Source organism: Prionailurus bengalensis, chromosome B4 (assembly GCF_016509475.1).
Source record: "Prionailurus bengalensis isolate Pbe53 chromosome B4, Fcat_Pben_1.1_paternal_pri, whole genome shotgun sequence".
Classification (NCBI taxonomy): domain Eukaryota; kingdom Metazoa; phylum Chordata; class Mammalia; order Carnivora; family Felidae; genus Prionailurus; species Prionailurus bengalensis.
The window spans coordinates 55,218,483-55,235,730 of record NC_057358.1 but is presented as its reverse complement, the minus strand read 5'-3'; the positions used below and the strand labels follow the sequence as shown (position 1 = coordinate 55,235,730).

The window sequence follows — 17,248 nt, the reverse complement described above, 5'->3', positions numbered from 1 at the left end:
AATAATTACATTGCCTTGACATTTGTTGCCAAGAAGTTTATAAGATAAATTGCACTTAAGTCCTTAAGGTAAATACACTATACTTCATGTTTCCTATACAGTTTTTGCTTAAGACTGCATTGTTACAAGCCAATTAGGAAACCGAGAAAATTGTAATTTCAGGCCAAAGAACACCAAAATGTGCTACCTTTACATTTCAGATGAGAACTATTTAGTATTTCAGCAAATACTCATGGAGAGAATGAATGAATGAACGATGAATGAATTGATTTTGCACTTCAATTCCTTAGATTTAAAAATATTTTTAAAGAATGTCTGGTGCTGTAAACAGACATCAGCCTCTAGAATTTTAAACCAGTTATTTCTAATGCACTCTAAATGTGGAGTCATGCCATGTTACTTTCTCCAGTGTTCCAGGGGTGGGTATATGGCTGGGTACTGTACCCTGGGCTTCTTGTGTTAATCCATTCTCTCAAGGATAAAAGAAGACAGTACTACTTTCTTACAGAATGAAATGAGGTAATAAATATTCAAAAGCCCAGTATGGTACATATTTCCCACTAGGTTGCTGTTCCAGGTCCTGGTCAGTATGTCCATTCCAGCCACCACACATTGAATCTACCTCTACCAAAGGACAGATTATCTGAGATCTGTTCATTTACTACATCCAGCTCAAAATATTAGGATCTTTGGTGATGCTCAGTCTTCCCATAGTGTCCATTTTTAGATCTGTGTGGTCTGAAGCTATAAACCAAAAACAGGTTATCCATCTTTCCTACCCACAACCTGCTCAATATACAGTAGTGGAATATATATAAACAGACAACTGCAATGAAAACTATCTCTGGAAAAGGAAATGATGGGCAATGCACAACAGACCCTGGACCACACAAATAATCATATTTTGCCAATCAGGAAATGCAGAAATTCCCTGTCTTCATAATGAAGTGTGTTCTTAGGACAGCCATCTTGGAGTTGCCAGGTGGTTTAAACATCTGAGAGGAACTCCCTGCCTACTGTCCTCTGCCCTCTGGAAGGTTTCTTCTTGCTCATGCTCCTCCATGACCGCATCTAAAATGGGCCATAGAGACTATAGATTATGCCCTTTTGGGTATCTACAAATTTCAGAGTCTATTTCCTTCTGGTGAAGTTTTATGAATCCAGAAATTTAGAGTACAAAAAATTGTGTTTGCATAACAGGCCTGTGGTTTTATTGGCAACACAATTGTTTCAGTAACCTTGTAAATTTCTAGTCTACACTTCTGTCAATTTGGTGTGTAATAAATTGGCAAATTATCTCATCTGGATATAGTTGTTGTTTATTGCCTTGCCCATTCATTCATTCTTCACCATTTTTAAATGAAGTTTTTCCCTGCTAAAAGCATTCACAATTTCTAAGACTAACATTTGTATTTCTAGAATTTTGAGGGATATTTTTGTATGCTTTTTTTGTAGGATGATACAAATTCTATCTACTGTTGACTGAATAAAGCTTAAACTAATACTTTATTTGCAGAGGAAGAAGAGGAGGAAGATGAGGATGATAATATGTCCACTGTAATGAGGCTCAGGACTAAAATGCCGTGGAAAACCTGCTGGCGGTACCTTACTTCTGGAGGATTCTTCTTGCTCTTCCTGATGATTTTTTCTAAGCTTTTGAAACATTCAGTCATTGTGGCTATAGACTACTGGCTGGCCACATGGACTTCAGAGTACAGTATAAATAATACTGGAAAAGCTGATCAGGTATAATGAATTCTGTTTTTAAATCATCAAGGAAATAATGCTGAGATTAACAGTGATACCCTTTTATTTAGTTTGATATTAGAATCCCAAATGCCATAGGATTTTTATAATGACTCAGTAAGTTAATTAGAACAGGACCTGAAATAGAATGAACTGTCAAAACGGAATTTATTATGATAACTTTTGTGTTTCAAAGTTTATTGTAAGAAACATTTAATGATAATGTTTGGTTTTGGATTAGGGGAGGTATATGCACTCAATATGTGTGTGTGTGTGTGTGTGTGTGTGTGTGTGTGTGTGTGTTTGTAACTTATACACAGCACTTTTGTTGTTGTTTTGATGGTATTGATTTTAACTACCTATGCCAATATATTAGCTGGTCATTCTGAGATTAGGGATAGGAAGGAGGAGCTCTACAGTGTAGAAAGCCAAGAATATTTCAAACCTGAAAACAGATTCTAATGTCTCATCTGCCCTTGGAAGAGAGTGAAGGAAATAGGTGGGTGACTTGGCTTTAGGGCTATGGTTGCAGTACTATCTTTAGTTCTCTAAAAACCGCTCTCCTTAAACTGCTTAAATTGACTCAAGATAATGAAGTTACAGATATTGTCTGACTTCGATATTTGGTGTTCTAGTAAGAAAAAGCTGTGTCTTTTTGTGTGTTGGTTGTTTTTAGACCTACTATGTGGCCGGATTTAGCATACTTTGCGGAGCAGGTATTTTCCTCTGCCTTGTGACATCTCTCACTGTAGAATGGATGGGTCTCACAGCTGCCAAAAATCTTCACCACAATCTCCTCAATAAGATAATTCTTGGACCAATAAGGTAAAAAAGTAACTAATTTCTTACTTCCCCACATAAAATCATAAAAACATGCATCTTTAAGTGAAATGTGAAATTTTAGTGCGTTTGTTCAGTCTTTAAATAAATGAATAGGGACCTTCTCATTTACTTGATTTCAAGATGTCCATTAGTTGCTTAGGTTCCAGATAGCTTAGTATTATTATACATCCCAATGTATGTGTATTATACATTCCAGTGTGTTCTTTATTGCCTAGATTCTTTGATACCACCCCCCTGGGACTGATTCTCAATCGCTTCTCAGCTGATACAAATATCATCGATCAGGTAAGTGCCTGAGTTACTTCCAAGTTCAAAAATAATTTTTTCAGTATAAGCAAAGTAACATTTAAGATAAACCATGTTTCTTGTTAGCCATAGAGAACATCTAAAACTTAAATGAAAGCCTATATATATCTATATCAATATTATATGCATAAATGATTTCTAGAATCAAAACTTAAAGGAAACCTTAATTCAAAATAATTTATGTGGGAAGAGGATACTTAGGGGATCAGAATGAAATAAAGAAAAATAGCAAAGAATAAACTAACATATAATTTTTTATTAAAAAAGGAATAATTTTGTCAGTGTTGTATCTCCATTCATAGTAAAGTTCTTAAGAGTTTAATATTGATGCAGAGTGTCTTCCATAAGCAAAGGATAGAATGCCAAGGCGTCCTAGAGGTCCTTTATTTCAATTAGATGGGCTCTTGCATGAGGCAATGGTGTGATATTTTAGAAAATATTACAGAGATACCCAGTTTAGTTTTAGATCCTTATGCCTCTAGAATTTGGTCCTGAAATTAAAGTCCTCAATCTCTAAAACTGGATCACTCCAAGAAGAGACCTCTTAGGTTAACTGGACAAAAGAATCCATCAAATCTAGCACTTGTCTTTTCTGATTTTTCAGAGTTGCTTTAGGAATAACTAAATTATCCTCAATTTAGAAAAAGAATGCTTGATGCATGCAGCTGACTATAAGTATGTTGAAAATGTTTCATGTTTCGTTGGTGTCAGTCACAATGCATCTAAAACTCTTCATAAGGAATGAATATGGGGAAAGAAGAGATAAAACAGTCCTTATTTGGACATGATTGCCACTTGGAGAGTCCAAGACAATGAGTACAATGAAAACCCAATTTGAAAGTTCAGAAGAGTGTCTACATAAGGTGTATAATAAAATTCAGTAATTTTCTCTACACTAAGTGAAAAATTAAGTGAAAAATAAATTCTATTCATACTAATGACAAAAACAAAATTAGAAACCTTAAATGAAGAAAAGAGATCCAACAATCCCAGAAATCCTAAAAATCCTATATAGAGAAAGAGAATTTCCATTTCAGATACCCAGAAAACAGTATAAAAATAAAATACTCTGGTGATCACAGAAAACAAGTAGATCAAAAGAACAAAATGGAGAACTCAGAAATACCAGCATATGGAGAGATTTAACATAGGATAAGTGTGGTATCTGGAATCAGTAAGAAAGGATTTTTTTTTTCAATAAAGGATGTTGGGACAATTAGCTATCCATAAAATACAAAGCAAAGACATGTGGAATAAAGATAGTCATATAAAAACATAATGCTATAAATAAAATGTGGGAGAGTAGTTTTAGAGTTTTGGGGTACAAAAGGGCTTTTTAAGTAAGACACAAAACTCTGAATAAGGAAAAAGGCCAACAGAAATGACTATATAAAATTTTAAATTTCTATTGAGCTAAAAGCATCAAAGACAAATTTAAAATATAATAGATTAAGTGGGAGAAAAGCTGGTAACATATATAAAGCAAGAGGAAAACATCCATAATCTATAAAGAGTATCTAAAAATCAAAAGGAAGGTAAATAATCCAATCAAAAACATGCAAAGGATATGAACAAGCAGTTACAGAAAATTAATGTAAATGTCTTACTGGAGAGAAATAGCTGTTTTTTTAAAAGTATCAGCCATTCTAAAGAAAGAGATTTGTATATGGTTATGTGGGAAGATTTATAATCTATCTTGTCCAGTAAAATAAAACAAGAACACATGGACAAATAAGATTTATAGTATAGTGCCATTTACATGAAATTCCCAAGATAAATAGACTGATACACTGACTGATGATAAGTAGATAGGTAGATAAATGGATACTAAACTATGGGAAGTTAGTGAAGTTGGAGTGAAGACTTGCTTACAATGAAAAGATTCATATACTACTTTTGTAACTAGTTACATAACATTAATATAAAATGAATATTTTATTGCATTGTAACCAAAATTTTCTTTGAGCTTAAATATTTTCCTTTCAAACTACCTTCTTAATAGCACATCCCTCCAACTTTGGAATCTCTAACTCGCTCAACACTGCTCTGCCTGTCTGCCATTGGCATGATTTCTTATGCTACCCCTGTGTTCCTGGTTGCTCTTGTGCCTCTTGGGGTCGCCTTTTATTTTATCCAGAAATACTTTCGAGTGGCCTCCAAGTAAGTAAAACAAAGTTCTGTTCATTTTCAAAAACCTATATATTTGATTTACTGTGATCCAGATTTGCTGTAGTGTTTTTCAAGATTAGGTATGGAATTTGGAAATGCAACCTATTTTTAACATGATGAAACCTATATTATGCTTCATTTGGAGATCTATTACAATTGTTTCTATAATTGGTTGTGTAAACCTTCCATAGCTCTGGATATATATTAACATGTGGATTTGACCTGTTGAGTTTTGAATCCACAAACTACGCCAAATTTTTCATTATATGGTCCTTTTGCTTAACATAGCATTGACAGAAAACCTGTAAGATCAAGGGTAAGTGACTTAATATTGTTCTATTCCACAAGTGGGAAAAAAGGGATAAAATATTGTAAAATGCTAAAATGCATTCTGTAAAAAACTAGAAGAATTTTAAAAGGTTAAAGTGATAAGTCAGAGTGATGACCAGAAAAGTAGATAACCCTGAGTGTCTGATAGAAGGGCTGTAACTTTAAGAGATTGGAACTTTTCAAACTGGATCATTTAACACGTACTTGAGTACCCAGCTGAATATAAATAAAAGTAGCCATGAATCTTAAATTCTTCTATTAATGTAAGATTTATCACTTGCTGAGATGCATCATAGTTAAATGAAATATAGTACCAGTTGTTTTAAAATTTCCAGTTTAGTTTTGAAGTCTTGCTATAAATAGTAAATTTTATATCATTGCAATAATCACTTTATTTCAACAAACACTTATCAAGCATTTTTGTGTTGAAAAATAATTGTGTAAGCCATGTGGCAGATGAAGAGAGCCACCTGACAAGAACCTGTTCTTGAGAAACTTAAAATCTGGAGAAAATGAAGCATATATATATATATATATATATATATATATATAGTAATCCTTGTATGTGGATTAAGTGCTGGAATAAGAAGGTAGATATTGAGTTTATTCAGTAAAATGAAAATATTTAATAAGACTTGAGTGCAAGGATGATGATGAAAATTTGGGGAAGGTAACAAGAAAGCCAAGATTATAGTTGGCTCTCAATATATCATATAACATTTTTTAATTTAAAAAATATAGTTATTTCTCCCTAGGGGTTATGAGTTAGGGTTCTTCAAATGTTATAGATCTGTATTAAGTATTTTTTCATTACCAGCCTCATCCTATTTTCCTGTAGCAAATTTAGACCGAAAGGGAGAAGTTAGTCATCAGTTCACTCTTTCATTTCTTACAGTACTATTGCGGATGCTGCTTCCTAGAGGGGCAAAAAGTTTAGTTACTGCATTTCTGCTATTTCCAAATCTGTCCTTATCTTCTCACTATTAAATTAAATACTACAGTCATGTCTTACTTCAGTCACGTATTCATTTGGCCTTATTATTGCCCCTTCACAATACAAATTGAGTGCAAAGGCCAGGCAAATATTCCTAGTCATTTATAAATTGGAATTGTGAATTCTGTTTAAGAAGGAATAATCTGTTATTAGCATTGCTAGTAAGTGACCAAAATATAGAGGAGATGATCACTTTTAAAGAATTAACACTAATAATGGATTATGAACCATTCTTATTTGAAATTCTTTGAAAGTGAGTAAATATGGCCACATGACATTCAATTTCACAGACAAAAAAAAAAATCCCTTCTAGATGTTGAGGCTCCACCAGACTGACTCATGTTGAAAAGCAGCTTAACAGACTGCTTTCTAAACACCAGAAGGAATTAAAGTGGGAGACAGGAAATGTCATGGAATTTAGAATATCTGAAATCAAAGATCTAATGTGTGGTTAGCTCTGTAAGGAAGTGTTTCTTACAAGAATACAAGGTCAAGTTATATTGTCACTTGTTTGGTTTCACAAAATGTAGTCCTATAAACAAAGATTTCTCCTTCCTAATTTTTTCCCTTCACAACAAACCTCAAATGTAGTGACCACCTGTTGTTGTGTCAAATTTACAAATAGCCACTTAGTTTTATGTTTAAAAAGTAGCAAATGACTCACATTCCTTCATATTCATTTTCCTCCTTCCCTCTTTCTTTTTCTTCCCTCCTCTGCATTTTCTAAAGTGAATAAATCCATTGTAGAAACTCGAAATAAATTTGCATTTGTTTGGAACGATACAGGCTGCCCAGTATGGCCCAAGTTAATCGTTGAAGATTAAAGTAACAGTATAATTCAGTTGACTCCGGAAGGTGACAGTTGATGCCACAACTCTAAATCCTCAATCCCCCAAACCTAAAAACAAACAAAAAACGAGTAGAAAAAAAGACTGAAAGAAAAAAGGATGTTTTGAAACATATAGTATAACTCTTAGCCTATTTTTGAGAAATGCTAGCTTACATGGTTTAAGGAAATGTTTTCATGAGTAGTGTGCATCTTTATGAAAGGGATGATCAGGCGTTTGTCTACCAAACATACATTGGATATTATATAGGTCCTTGGAGAACCTATGAATAAAAGTTCCATGAAGGCAGAGATTCAAACTCATTGTGGCCAAAGGCAAACTCATTGTCTTTTTCCTCAAATTGCTTTGTTCCGTGTCCCTCACCCTGACAAATAACACTGTCATCTGTCAAGTCTGCTAAGCCATATTTGACTCTTTTCTTTTACTCACCCCGCTACAACTCGCTGATTGTTATAGTTTAGAAGCCTACTTCTGGAAGACTATCTCACAATCCTCCCCCTATAAACCCCACTAGTATCACAGTAATTCAGAACTTTTAAAAATCTCTGAGATAGACTCTCCAAACTCACTTTTCTCTTTCATCCATTATAGCCTCCCAAGTTATGTTGCTTAAGCACAGCCTGATGATTTCTAGTCTTCAGTGACTTTGTCCAGTCCACCCAAGATCTTCTACTGTCTAGTCCCACCTCTCCTTTATACAAACTTTCTCCTCCTTAGCACTCACAAAGGACTCGACCCCAGCCAGACTGAACTTGCTAGGTTCTTTAGTCTCCTGTGTTTGCTCTTGTTCCTATTAGCTGGAATGTACTTCTTCTTGACTGGTTGAAACCCTCCTCAAAGCTTGATGAGATTTGGCCTAAATTCTACCTCCTCAAAAAAAAATATTACCCATCTTCTAGGTATGAAATAATCATCCATTCCTCTGTGTCCCCACAGCACTTTTAGTTGTTTTATCAAGCAAATGTTTGTTTGTTTGTTTTGTTTGTTTTTTGAGAGAGAGAGAGAGAGAGAGAGAGAACACATGGATGTGCAGGCAAGGAAGGGCAAAGGAAGAGGGAGAGAGAGAATCTTAAGCAGGCTCCGTGCCCAGCATGGAACTCAGTGCTGGTCTCCATCTCACAACCCTGAGATCGACCAAAGCCGAAATCAAGAGTCGGATGCTTAACCGACTAAGCCACCCAGGTGCCCCACAAGTAGTTTTTTTTTTTTAACAACACATATATTTGGCCTGGACAAAAATTCATTATGTACCCATATTTCTCTTCTTCTTTAGATTATAAGCTGTTAAAGTTTTTGTTAACTGGGTTCTAGAAGAAATAAGTTGCAACGACAAATAAAAACCTACCTGAGGATGAATACAGTAGTCTCTGAGCGTGAATGCATAAGAAGTTAATTTTGCACTTCTCTCTGCTCTAGGGACCTCCAGGAACTTGATGACAGTACCCAGCTCCCTCTGCTTTGCCACTTCTCAGAAACAGCTGAAGGACTCACCACCATTCGGGCATTTAGGCGAGTAAACATGTTTTCATTTTGCGGATTAAGCCATTACATCATCAACAAATATTTATCTACAAATAACTGATAACTGCTACCATTTTTTGGATGCCCACTGTGTGCATGGCAATGTTCTAAACTACAAGAATGAAAAATATGGCAATAAATATTCAGAGTTAATTACCTAAAATTTTAACAAAAATAAAGAAAGAATGAAACACCATATTGAGAAGACACTAGCTGTATAATGTAGACCATGCTTTGCAAACCCTAGCCCCGGTTTACTCATCTGTGAAATGGAGAAATCAACTGTGCTTCTTAGGCCCTTGGGCTAATTGAAAAATGCATGTAAAGTATTAACCACAGTGATTAGTGAAGAAGCACCCAATAAACAAGTTAAAATGAATGTATTATTGATAATAATAAAAGAAATATTAAATCAAGGTTATTTCAGGATTTAATCCATTTTCTTTAATGTTGGTAAATAGTGATAATCCAAGCTTTTGATCAAGAGTGTTTGCTTAACACTTAAAAAATTATCTGCCCTATTTACCCTGTTTAAGTAAACTCACTAAAGAAGGTGGTACCACTGAATATTTCATTTAATCTTGGAAATTGACATATTAAAGTATTATGTCTTCTCGCAACCCTAAATGCAAATATGTGATTATTTCAATTAGAGATTTTTCTAACCTAAGACATATTTATATTATTTTACATATATAAACTTGAATTAAAATGAATATAGAGGGGCACCTGGGTGGCTCAGTTGGTTAAGTGTCTGACTTTGGCTCAGGTTGTGATCTCATGGTTCGTGAGTTTGAGTCCCACATCAGGCTCTGTGCTGATGGTGTGGAACCTACTTGGGATTCTCTACCTCTCTCTCTGCCCCTCCCTTCGCTCACACACACACACACACACACACACTCTCTCTCTCTCTCTCTCTCTCTTTCTCAAAATAAATAAATAAACTTAAAAAAAAGTAGAATATAGAGATACAGAGATATAACCATCCACAACGTGTATCACAGAATTTCTACATAAAATCTACATAGACTTCATCATGAAACATTCACATTTTCTGCAGTGGTGTGTTTTCCCATCAGAGTGCCTCTTATTGGAGATGGCAAAATTATTTATTGACATTGTAGCCAGCAGTGACCACTGGTACTCATAAGTGCATCATATTAAAGATTACATTTTTCACCAAATAAGTCCTTTCAAGTTAATTTGTTTGAGTATTGAATATATGCTAGGTACTACTCTTGATGTGGATATTTAAAGATGAAAAAGACATGGCCTTCCACTTCCATCCCAGATAAAAACCACAAAGAAAACAAGATAGCATGGCAAGTGAGGGGCAAGAAGTTACTGGATTCAGGCAAGCTGGTCAATGGGACAACAGAATACTGATGGGTTCGACATATAATAGCCCCTGCTCTGTTTTCTCTCTGAACAAGTTGAGGTTATTTTCTGAAAGAGAGGACTAGAATCAGGTAAATTGTCATGAAGGAAATGACAGTTCAAAATGAGAGAAACTTGACCAAGAGTCAAGGTTTAGGCTTTTCATTTACGTTTGTCACTAGACACAAGGACAGAATTTAGCATGACTATTCCTAATTTTACATGAGGAGAAGTCTAGGTAGTTGTAAAAAGAACCAAATATTACGTGTTAAACCTTCATGCTTGAATTATGATTGAAAGAAACAAAAGACAACTTTTGGGTAGAAGTATCTGCATCATAATCATCCAGATTTACATCTTCCAGGGTTCCTTTCTAAAGTAAATATTAAATACCACAAGTATCAGCATTTTTAAGCCAAGGGAGTTTCAAAATGTGGGGCTAGTCCTGCTGCCATGAATAAAATTCTAGAGTCTTTACATTTGGTGCTTGTGGTCAAGAATCAAACATGTTCTTTTCCCTCCATTTCTTCCTTCCTTTCAGGCTCCCTGGATCCCCAGAGTCTTCAGCTCTTTTGGAAAGTTATTATTTACTGATTAGGCTGCTTTTCCTCCCCTGCATTCAGGGATCATGGTGTACTCACACACAGCAGTGTACTCCCTCAAGTAGTTTACCACGAAAGCATCACAGTTAAATTAGACTGAGATTTCAGGGACCTTTCCTTTTTTTTTTTTTTTTTTTTTTGTCCAACAGAATAAAGGTCTAAGAATGTTCAGAAGATGAGCTGGATGTGGATGAAAAGATACAGAGTGTGTCAAAGTTTCCATTAGGAAAACAGAAGGTTTCTTGCCAAATAGAAACACACAGAAAGAATGTTCACTGCATTTCCACCCCTCCCCTCTCGCTGCTGCTCCAGACCATTGCCAATTCCATTTACAAACTCTTTAAGAGTGTATCTGAAACAATATCCCAAAACTAAATGAGGAGTAAGAAGAGTCCCAGACAAAGCACTTTGTCAGAATAAAGTGTTTGATGTTTATCTCAAATGTAGCCCAGTGGCTTTGGTCCAATGGGCCCCACCTCCAATCTCTCCACTACCACTGTCCTCTACAGAGAGAACCCTGTCTTGAGCCCCAGAACATGAGTTTTCTCATTTCTGTTCCTTTGCTCATGTTGTTCCTACTGCTTCCAGTGCTTTGTCCTCCCTTGTTCACCTGAAGATTTCAGCTCATCCTTTAAAACTTCACTCGGACCATCCCCACAGTGCTCTTTGAAACTTTGCTTAATCCTCCTTCTCCCCCCCGTTCCTCACCTCATTCCCTGCCATCCCGACCCTCTGGTCAATACAAATCACCCCCTTCCTTAATGTTCAAGTAGCATTTTGTGCACGGAGTCATTATGACTAGATTCTGTGCTGTGCCATCCTTGTTTGTTAATACCATGTTTACCGCCTTCAATAAAGAATGGGCTCCTCGAGGGAGACGTTATGTCTCATTCATGTAGGTATTCTAATGCCTCATTTAGAGTTGGTGCTTCCTAAGTGCTTCTGAATGAGTGGATGAAAATCGACATAACACTGCAAACAGAAAGATTGGCTCTTACATGGATAGATCTCTTTACAATTCATATCCACTATCTCAGTAAATCCTATAATCCTGTGAGCCATTCTACCTTTTCATTATTCACTCTATTCATCTCTAAAAGGGTCATCACAGGACAAGGTAGCCATGTTTCTCTGACTGCTCAGTCCCCTTCAAATGTGTTGCTGTTCAGGGCAGGTCCCCCTGTACATGGCATTTAGATCAAGGCTGCAAACTCATAACTCAAAGTGAGGTAATTATTTGGCTCTGATTGCCAAATCCTTTGATTACTGTAGATCAGATGTTGCTGTTTGACTCAGTTATCTGATTTATCTGGTTTGGCATATTGGAATGATCAGATCAATTGGACAGATATCAAGTATCTGCTTTATATTGGCCTGTATAGATGGCTTCATGGGCCAAGGGAACACCCCATCCAGGACTTTTTCATTCTTTGATATAGTGATGGTTTAATATAAAGTTTTGCAAATTGATTTGCAGATTTGGGGAAACTTTGGGCAATCTGTTATCAAACAGGAATCATTGCCGGGCTGTCAAATGAAATTTGGCTATTCCTCATAAATGCAACATGTAGTCAAGCAGTCCATATAAGAACAGAGGGTGAATAGACCACATTTTGATATGGCATTTCCTCCAACCTTCAAACCAGTTATTTTGATTATATTATCCAGCTTTCCATTGTTTTGGTTATTCAGGGAAAAATAATTGAAAATGAAAAGAGACTATTTCTGTTATTTAGATTTATCACCATGTAGCATGAGTTCTGTGAGAGAGTAGCTCACATGTTGAAATGGATAAGATTTTTCTTAGAAGTTTCATTTATAACATGGATTACACAGAATTTGGTCTGATGGCATTGGTTGCCAAGAATGAACTTAATTTGGTCAGGAATCAATATCTAAACTGTATATGTCATAAAACCCTGTAGGTACCATAGACTAAGAGTTCCTTCCATGCAATGACCATCCTTACAAATATTTTAGAATCTTGAGCGTAAGATACCACATCTAGCAAGAACATTTGCCACCTCCAAGGACCCCCATCCTCCACTTCTTGCCACCCAGTTTCCCTCTTTGGTTCCCAGAAACACCGGGCAGCAGTAGATATTTAAAAGTATATATTTTCCTGTTACACATGCATAGTTTCCTGTCTTTCCTGGTCCTCATCCAGCACCTCCCACCCAACTCTGTGTCATTGGGAAAAGTAAAATATGCAATAAAAAGTAGGCATACTGCATTTCTGTACAACTTACTCTGGTTTTTGTAAGGCCCTTGCAACATAGGCCATGCCTTGTCTTTGTGGCTACAAAATTATGTGGAAATTTATGAAATGATCTTTAATAGGAATTTGTCATCCAAAAGCTTCTTTTTCATAGCGGAGGTCTGAGAAAGGAGGAAACACCGAACCACACCCTCTCCAGCAAGCATACAGCAAAGGAGTAGCAGCTGGCCTTTATTTTGAAGTCGGAGTCCATTTACTAGTCATTCCATCCCATCAGTTTGTCACTGTCGAGTAAATAGTGTAGTAGTAAGTGTGACTGTTTCTTATTATTTCTCCTGTTGTGTGGCTAGCATGATAATAATTTTGTTTTCTACAGGCACGAAACCAGATTTAAGCAACGTATGCTGGAACTGACGGACACAAACAACATTGCCTACTTATTTCTCTCAGCAGCCAACAGATGGCTAGAGGTCAGAACGGTACGTTCATTTCATGATTTCGAAATGGAAACCAAACAAAAAAAGGGGGCTGATGCAAAGAGGGAGACAGTTGTAAAAATTAGTCTTGCACTGAGATTCAGCACTAACTTCACTTTTCCAGACATTAAAATAGCTCAGGTTTGTTTATGTTACAGATGAAATTTGTCATAATGTTTTAGCTAATGGCAAGACAAATAGCCCAAAAAGCAAAAATTCATTTTGTGTTCTTTAGTCTCTAGATTACATAAGTTAATGGAATGGCAAATGTTTGTATAACTTCAGTTGTTTTTTTTTTTTCATAAAAGCAAATTTGACAAGTGAACAGATGTACTCATTTTCCTTCATTGAGCAGGACAAGAGATGGTGACTTTCTATGTTTTAAGCCAGTGGAGGATCACGTTAGCACAAAACATAAAAAACTGCAATTAATCATCTGTTGCCTTCTTCTTTCCTTTATGAAATAGGAGAACAGGCACATGCTTTGGCATCATGCAGACTTGAATCTAGCAAGTTAATTAATTTATTTGAGTCCTGTTTCCCATCTGTAAAATAGAAACAAGAATATGGGGGTGTTGCGATGAAAAATAATAATATAAGTCCTCTAGTTCACTGATTAGCAAATGCACTCGACAAATGACTTTTGAATGAATGGATGAATAAATAAATGAGTGGAAACAGCACCTACCCTGGTAAGTGGTTCATAAGCCAACCGGCTGGAGTATGAACCAGGAGACGAATGAGATACAAATTCCAGAAAGGAAGGAAATGTAGTTTGCAGACTAGTCTGCATAATCAGCACTATAAATAAGCTATTTTTGTGGTAATGATGAGTTGTCTGTAAACTTTTTAAAAAATAATTACCTGTCCATTTGTCAAAAGGAAAAGTAAGTTTATCTGTACTATTGTAAGGACATCGAGTCTACTAATTAAACATCCCTACTGTATGCAGGCTTTCAAAACTCAACAGACCAGAGAGGGCAGATAGTGAAAGGAATTTGATGAGGTTAAAATGAAGGAGGCTAGGTTATAATCTTGAGTTGTTGATAGACGGATACAAATTGATATAGATTCTTAGAGCCCCCTGTGAGCTTTAGTTGTCATGATTTTCCGCTGGTTTAGAGATTCTTTTCCACTATATTAGTAATAATATAGAAATTATTCAGTGACATAAGACAATTATATTTTACAAATTTTAGATTGGTTGTTGTTAAGAAATTCCTTCCAGGTAGCTCTGGGGCAGGACAAAATGTCTCCTGAATTACCTATATATAGATGGCATGAAAGCAGATGAAGTATTGCTTAGGATTTATAACCAGACTAAGACCTTATTTCTAGATCCTATCCAGACCCTAATTCCTCGTTTTAAGCTTCTATTTGTTTGTTTAAATTTGTTTTCTCTAAGGAAGAAAAAAACCCAATCATATCTGAATAACAGAATTAATCATGAAATAGCTTAATGAAAGAATGTCCCCAAACCACAAGGGAAAATATCAGTAGTTACCTTTGTTATCTGATTTTTCTTAACTTGGAGATCAAGCATGTTTTTTAAGGGGCAAGTGTGTTTGCTTTGGACTTGAGGTGAATGTGTGACCAGACTCCTGTTTCTGCTCTTTCACACTTCCTACTGTCAGGTTAATGGACAAGTGTTTAACAAGAATCTTCAAGCAAACCGTATGTTCTACTCTCATAGCCAGAAGACAAGATATTAGAGCCTTCAGACTGCCAAAAAAGGGGAAGTCAGGAAAAATTAGAGAGGAAGAGTGGCCAGATTCAGAATGGCTTAGTTCAGTTTGACTCATGGCCCGTTACTTTAACCCCCAAGTGAAAAGGCAGCAGACCAACCTGAATGTAAAAGAATTCTAGTTCCAACTGTAGAAACTGAAAGAAAATACTGGTATTTGAAACAGGAAGGGCAGACTTTGCTATCTATTTTGTTCCTTTATAATACATTTGTTAGTATGTCTTGTCTTTGTTTTCTGTGTATTATAATCCTTCCAACATTTGCTGTCTAGTCTCATTACCAGAGCTCTCCCTTAAAAACCAATACAAAAATAAATCAGGAATCTTTGGCTTCTATTTCTTATGGATAAAAGTAAATTTTGTAAGGAACTTGTTGATTCATTGCAAACTTCCAGGCATATCTGCAGACAGAAATCAAGTTCCACAGTCTTTTGTATATGATTTGTCTCTTTTGCCTAATTGTGTGTGTCAATAAGTTTATATAGGTGTATATAGGTTTGTATAGGTGTGCACGCACACACACACACACACACCCCTCTAGACAGCCCTCAGTGATCCAACTTAAAACTAGTCAGATTCACTCTCTTTCTGTTTTTTTTTTTCCTGAGTACATTGAGAGTGTTTGTTAGAACCAGGCTGTTATTTAGAGTATGTAAATATCAGAATATTTATTTGAATATAAATGCTGTAATCCAAGAACATGTGCTACAGTAGGAGTATTGAATAAATTAACTAGATAACTCCTATTAGGAAATAACCTTTCTCCTAATTGTATACATATAAAGAACTCATTACTGCTGTCCTCCTGTGGACATGTCCGCATCACCGGAGACACAATTTCAGCTTGAAATAAATGGACCTTTTGTCAGAAACATGAATGTTGAGATATAGGACCTTGGAGACTAGGGTGTGAACTGTTCTCTGACCCCGACAGCTGTGGACATAGTCTTGTAAGTCATTAAAAAAATAAGTAATGAAAACTTCTATTTGTTGCAGTGAATCTGCATTGATCTTACTTAACCCCCAGTATTGACATAACTCCTCCTTTCTCTATTCTTTGCCATATTACTCAGCAAATTAAGAAAAATATTTGCTTATAGCAAATATTCTTGGAGTTCTCAGAGCAGAAACACAACTAAAGTGGTACAAGGAAGGTTGGGGCATTGGGCATGAATCAGAAGAAGCAAGTGTTTGCTCTCCTGTGTGAGGGGAGATCCTGATGCAGATCTAGGGATTTCACCAACTCTAATTCACTCATCACCTTAATGAAGAGAAAGGGGAGAAAATTTATTGTGGTTTTCTGTGGCTATTTTTTGCCTCCCTTTCTCTTCATTCTCAATTTGAGCTTTCAAAAGCAATGTCACTGGATTCCCTGGACAGAAAATCTCAAGAAGAAAGGAAGGGAAACCAGAGAAAAACACCTTTTGTGGGATTCGGGAAGATCCATGAGCCCCATCCAATTTTTGTTCATTCTCTAATTTATTTTAAATATATGGCTCTCATTTCTTTCCCTCATCAACTTAAGTGAGAGTTAAGACAATCACAAGTTATTCCCCTTCTCTGAGTGAACAGCTTTCCCTATGGAAGAGGTAGCCCTGGCCACTGTATTCATTTCATACTCCTTCTGAATTAGCAAAAAAAGATAAAGGTCACCATACACTCACATCGAAAAAGGACAAGAGTCTAAAAGAGCAAACTAATTGGCTGGAGGAAAACTAGCAAGACTGTGACCACCCAGGTTGCTTTGGCAGAGAGGGGAGCATTTTTCCTGTGGGTGCCAAGTGGAGGGGGCCACAATCACGTGCAGAGTGTCACTACAGCCTAACCTTTGAATGTTGCTTACGTTCTCTGGTTCGACATGGCGTTTTCTCTTCAGCCCTCTGCACTAAACACTTCCAGTTCTTTGGCACCGGTGTTTCCATTTGCGAAAATTGTGTAACTCTATCTAAAGGCTGTCTTTCCAAGGCTTTGTCTTGCTGTGTGGTGAAAGGATAAAAGAAAATTCACATCAGGAAGCCAAAAAGAAAGTCTTTAGAATCAACAGACTGAAGTGAAAATAGTATTCAGGGTGAGCT

General features: G+C 36.2%; 1 protein-coding gene across 4 annotated transcripts in view; it reads left to right on the top strand.

Moving 5' to 3' along the window:
• ABCC9 (ATP binding cassette subfamily C member 9) overlaps nucleotides 1-17,248 on the top strand; it is a 130,535-nt gene that overhangs the window by 90,246 nt on the left and 23,041 nt on the right. For all 4 annotated transcript variants that reach the window (XM_043563844.1, XM_043563846.1, XM_043563847.1 and 1 more), the window contains 6 exons: nucleotides 1,517-1,746; nucleotides 2,423-2,571; nucleotides 2,805-2,874; nucleotides 4,898-5,055; nucleotides 8,653-8,745; nucleotides 13,331-13,433. In XM_043563844.1, the coding sequence (XP_043419779.1) occupies nucleotides 1,517-1,746; nucleotides 2,423-2,571; nucleotides 2,805-2,874; nucleotides 4,898-5,055; nucleotides 8,653-8,745; nucleotides 13,331-13,433 (803 nt within the window). The remainder of the gene's footprint in view (nucleotides 1-1,516; nucleotides 1,747-2,422; nucleotides 2,572-2,804; nucleotides 2,875-4,897; nucleotides 5,056-8,652; nucleotides 8,746-13,330; nucleotides 13,434-17,248) is intronic.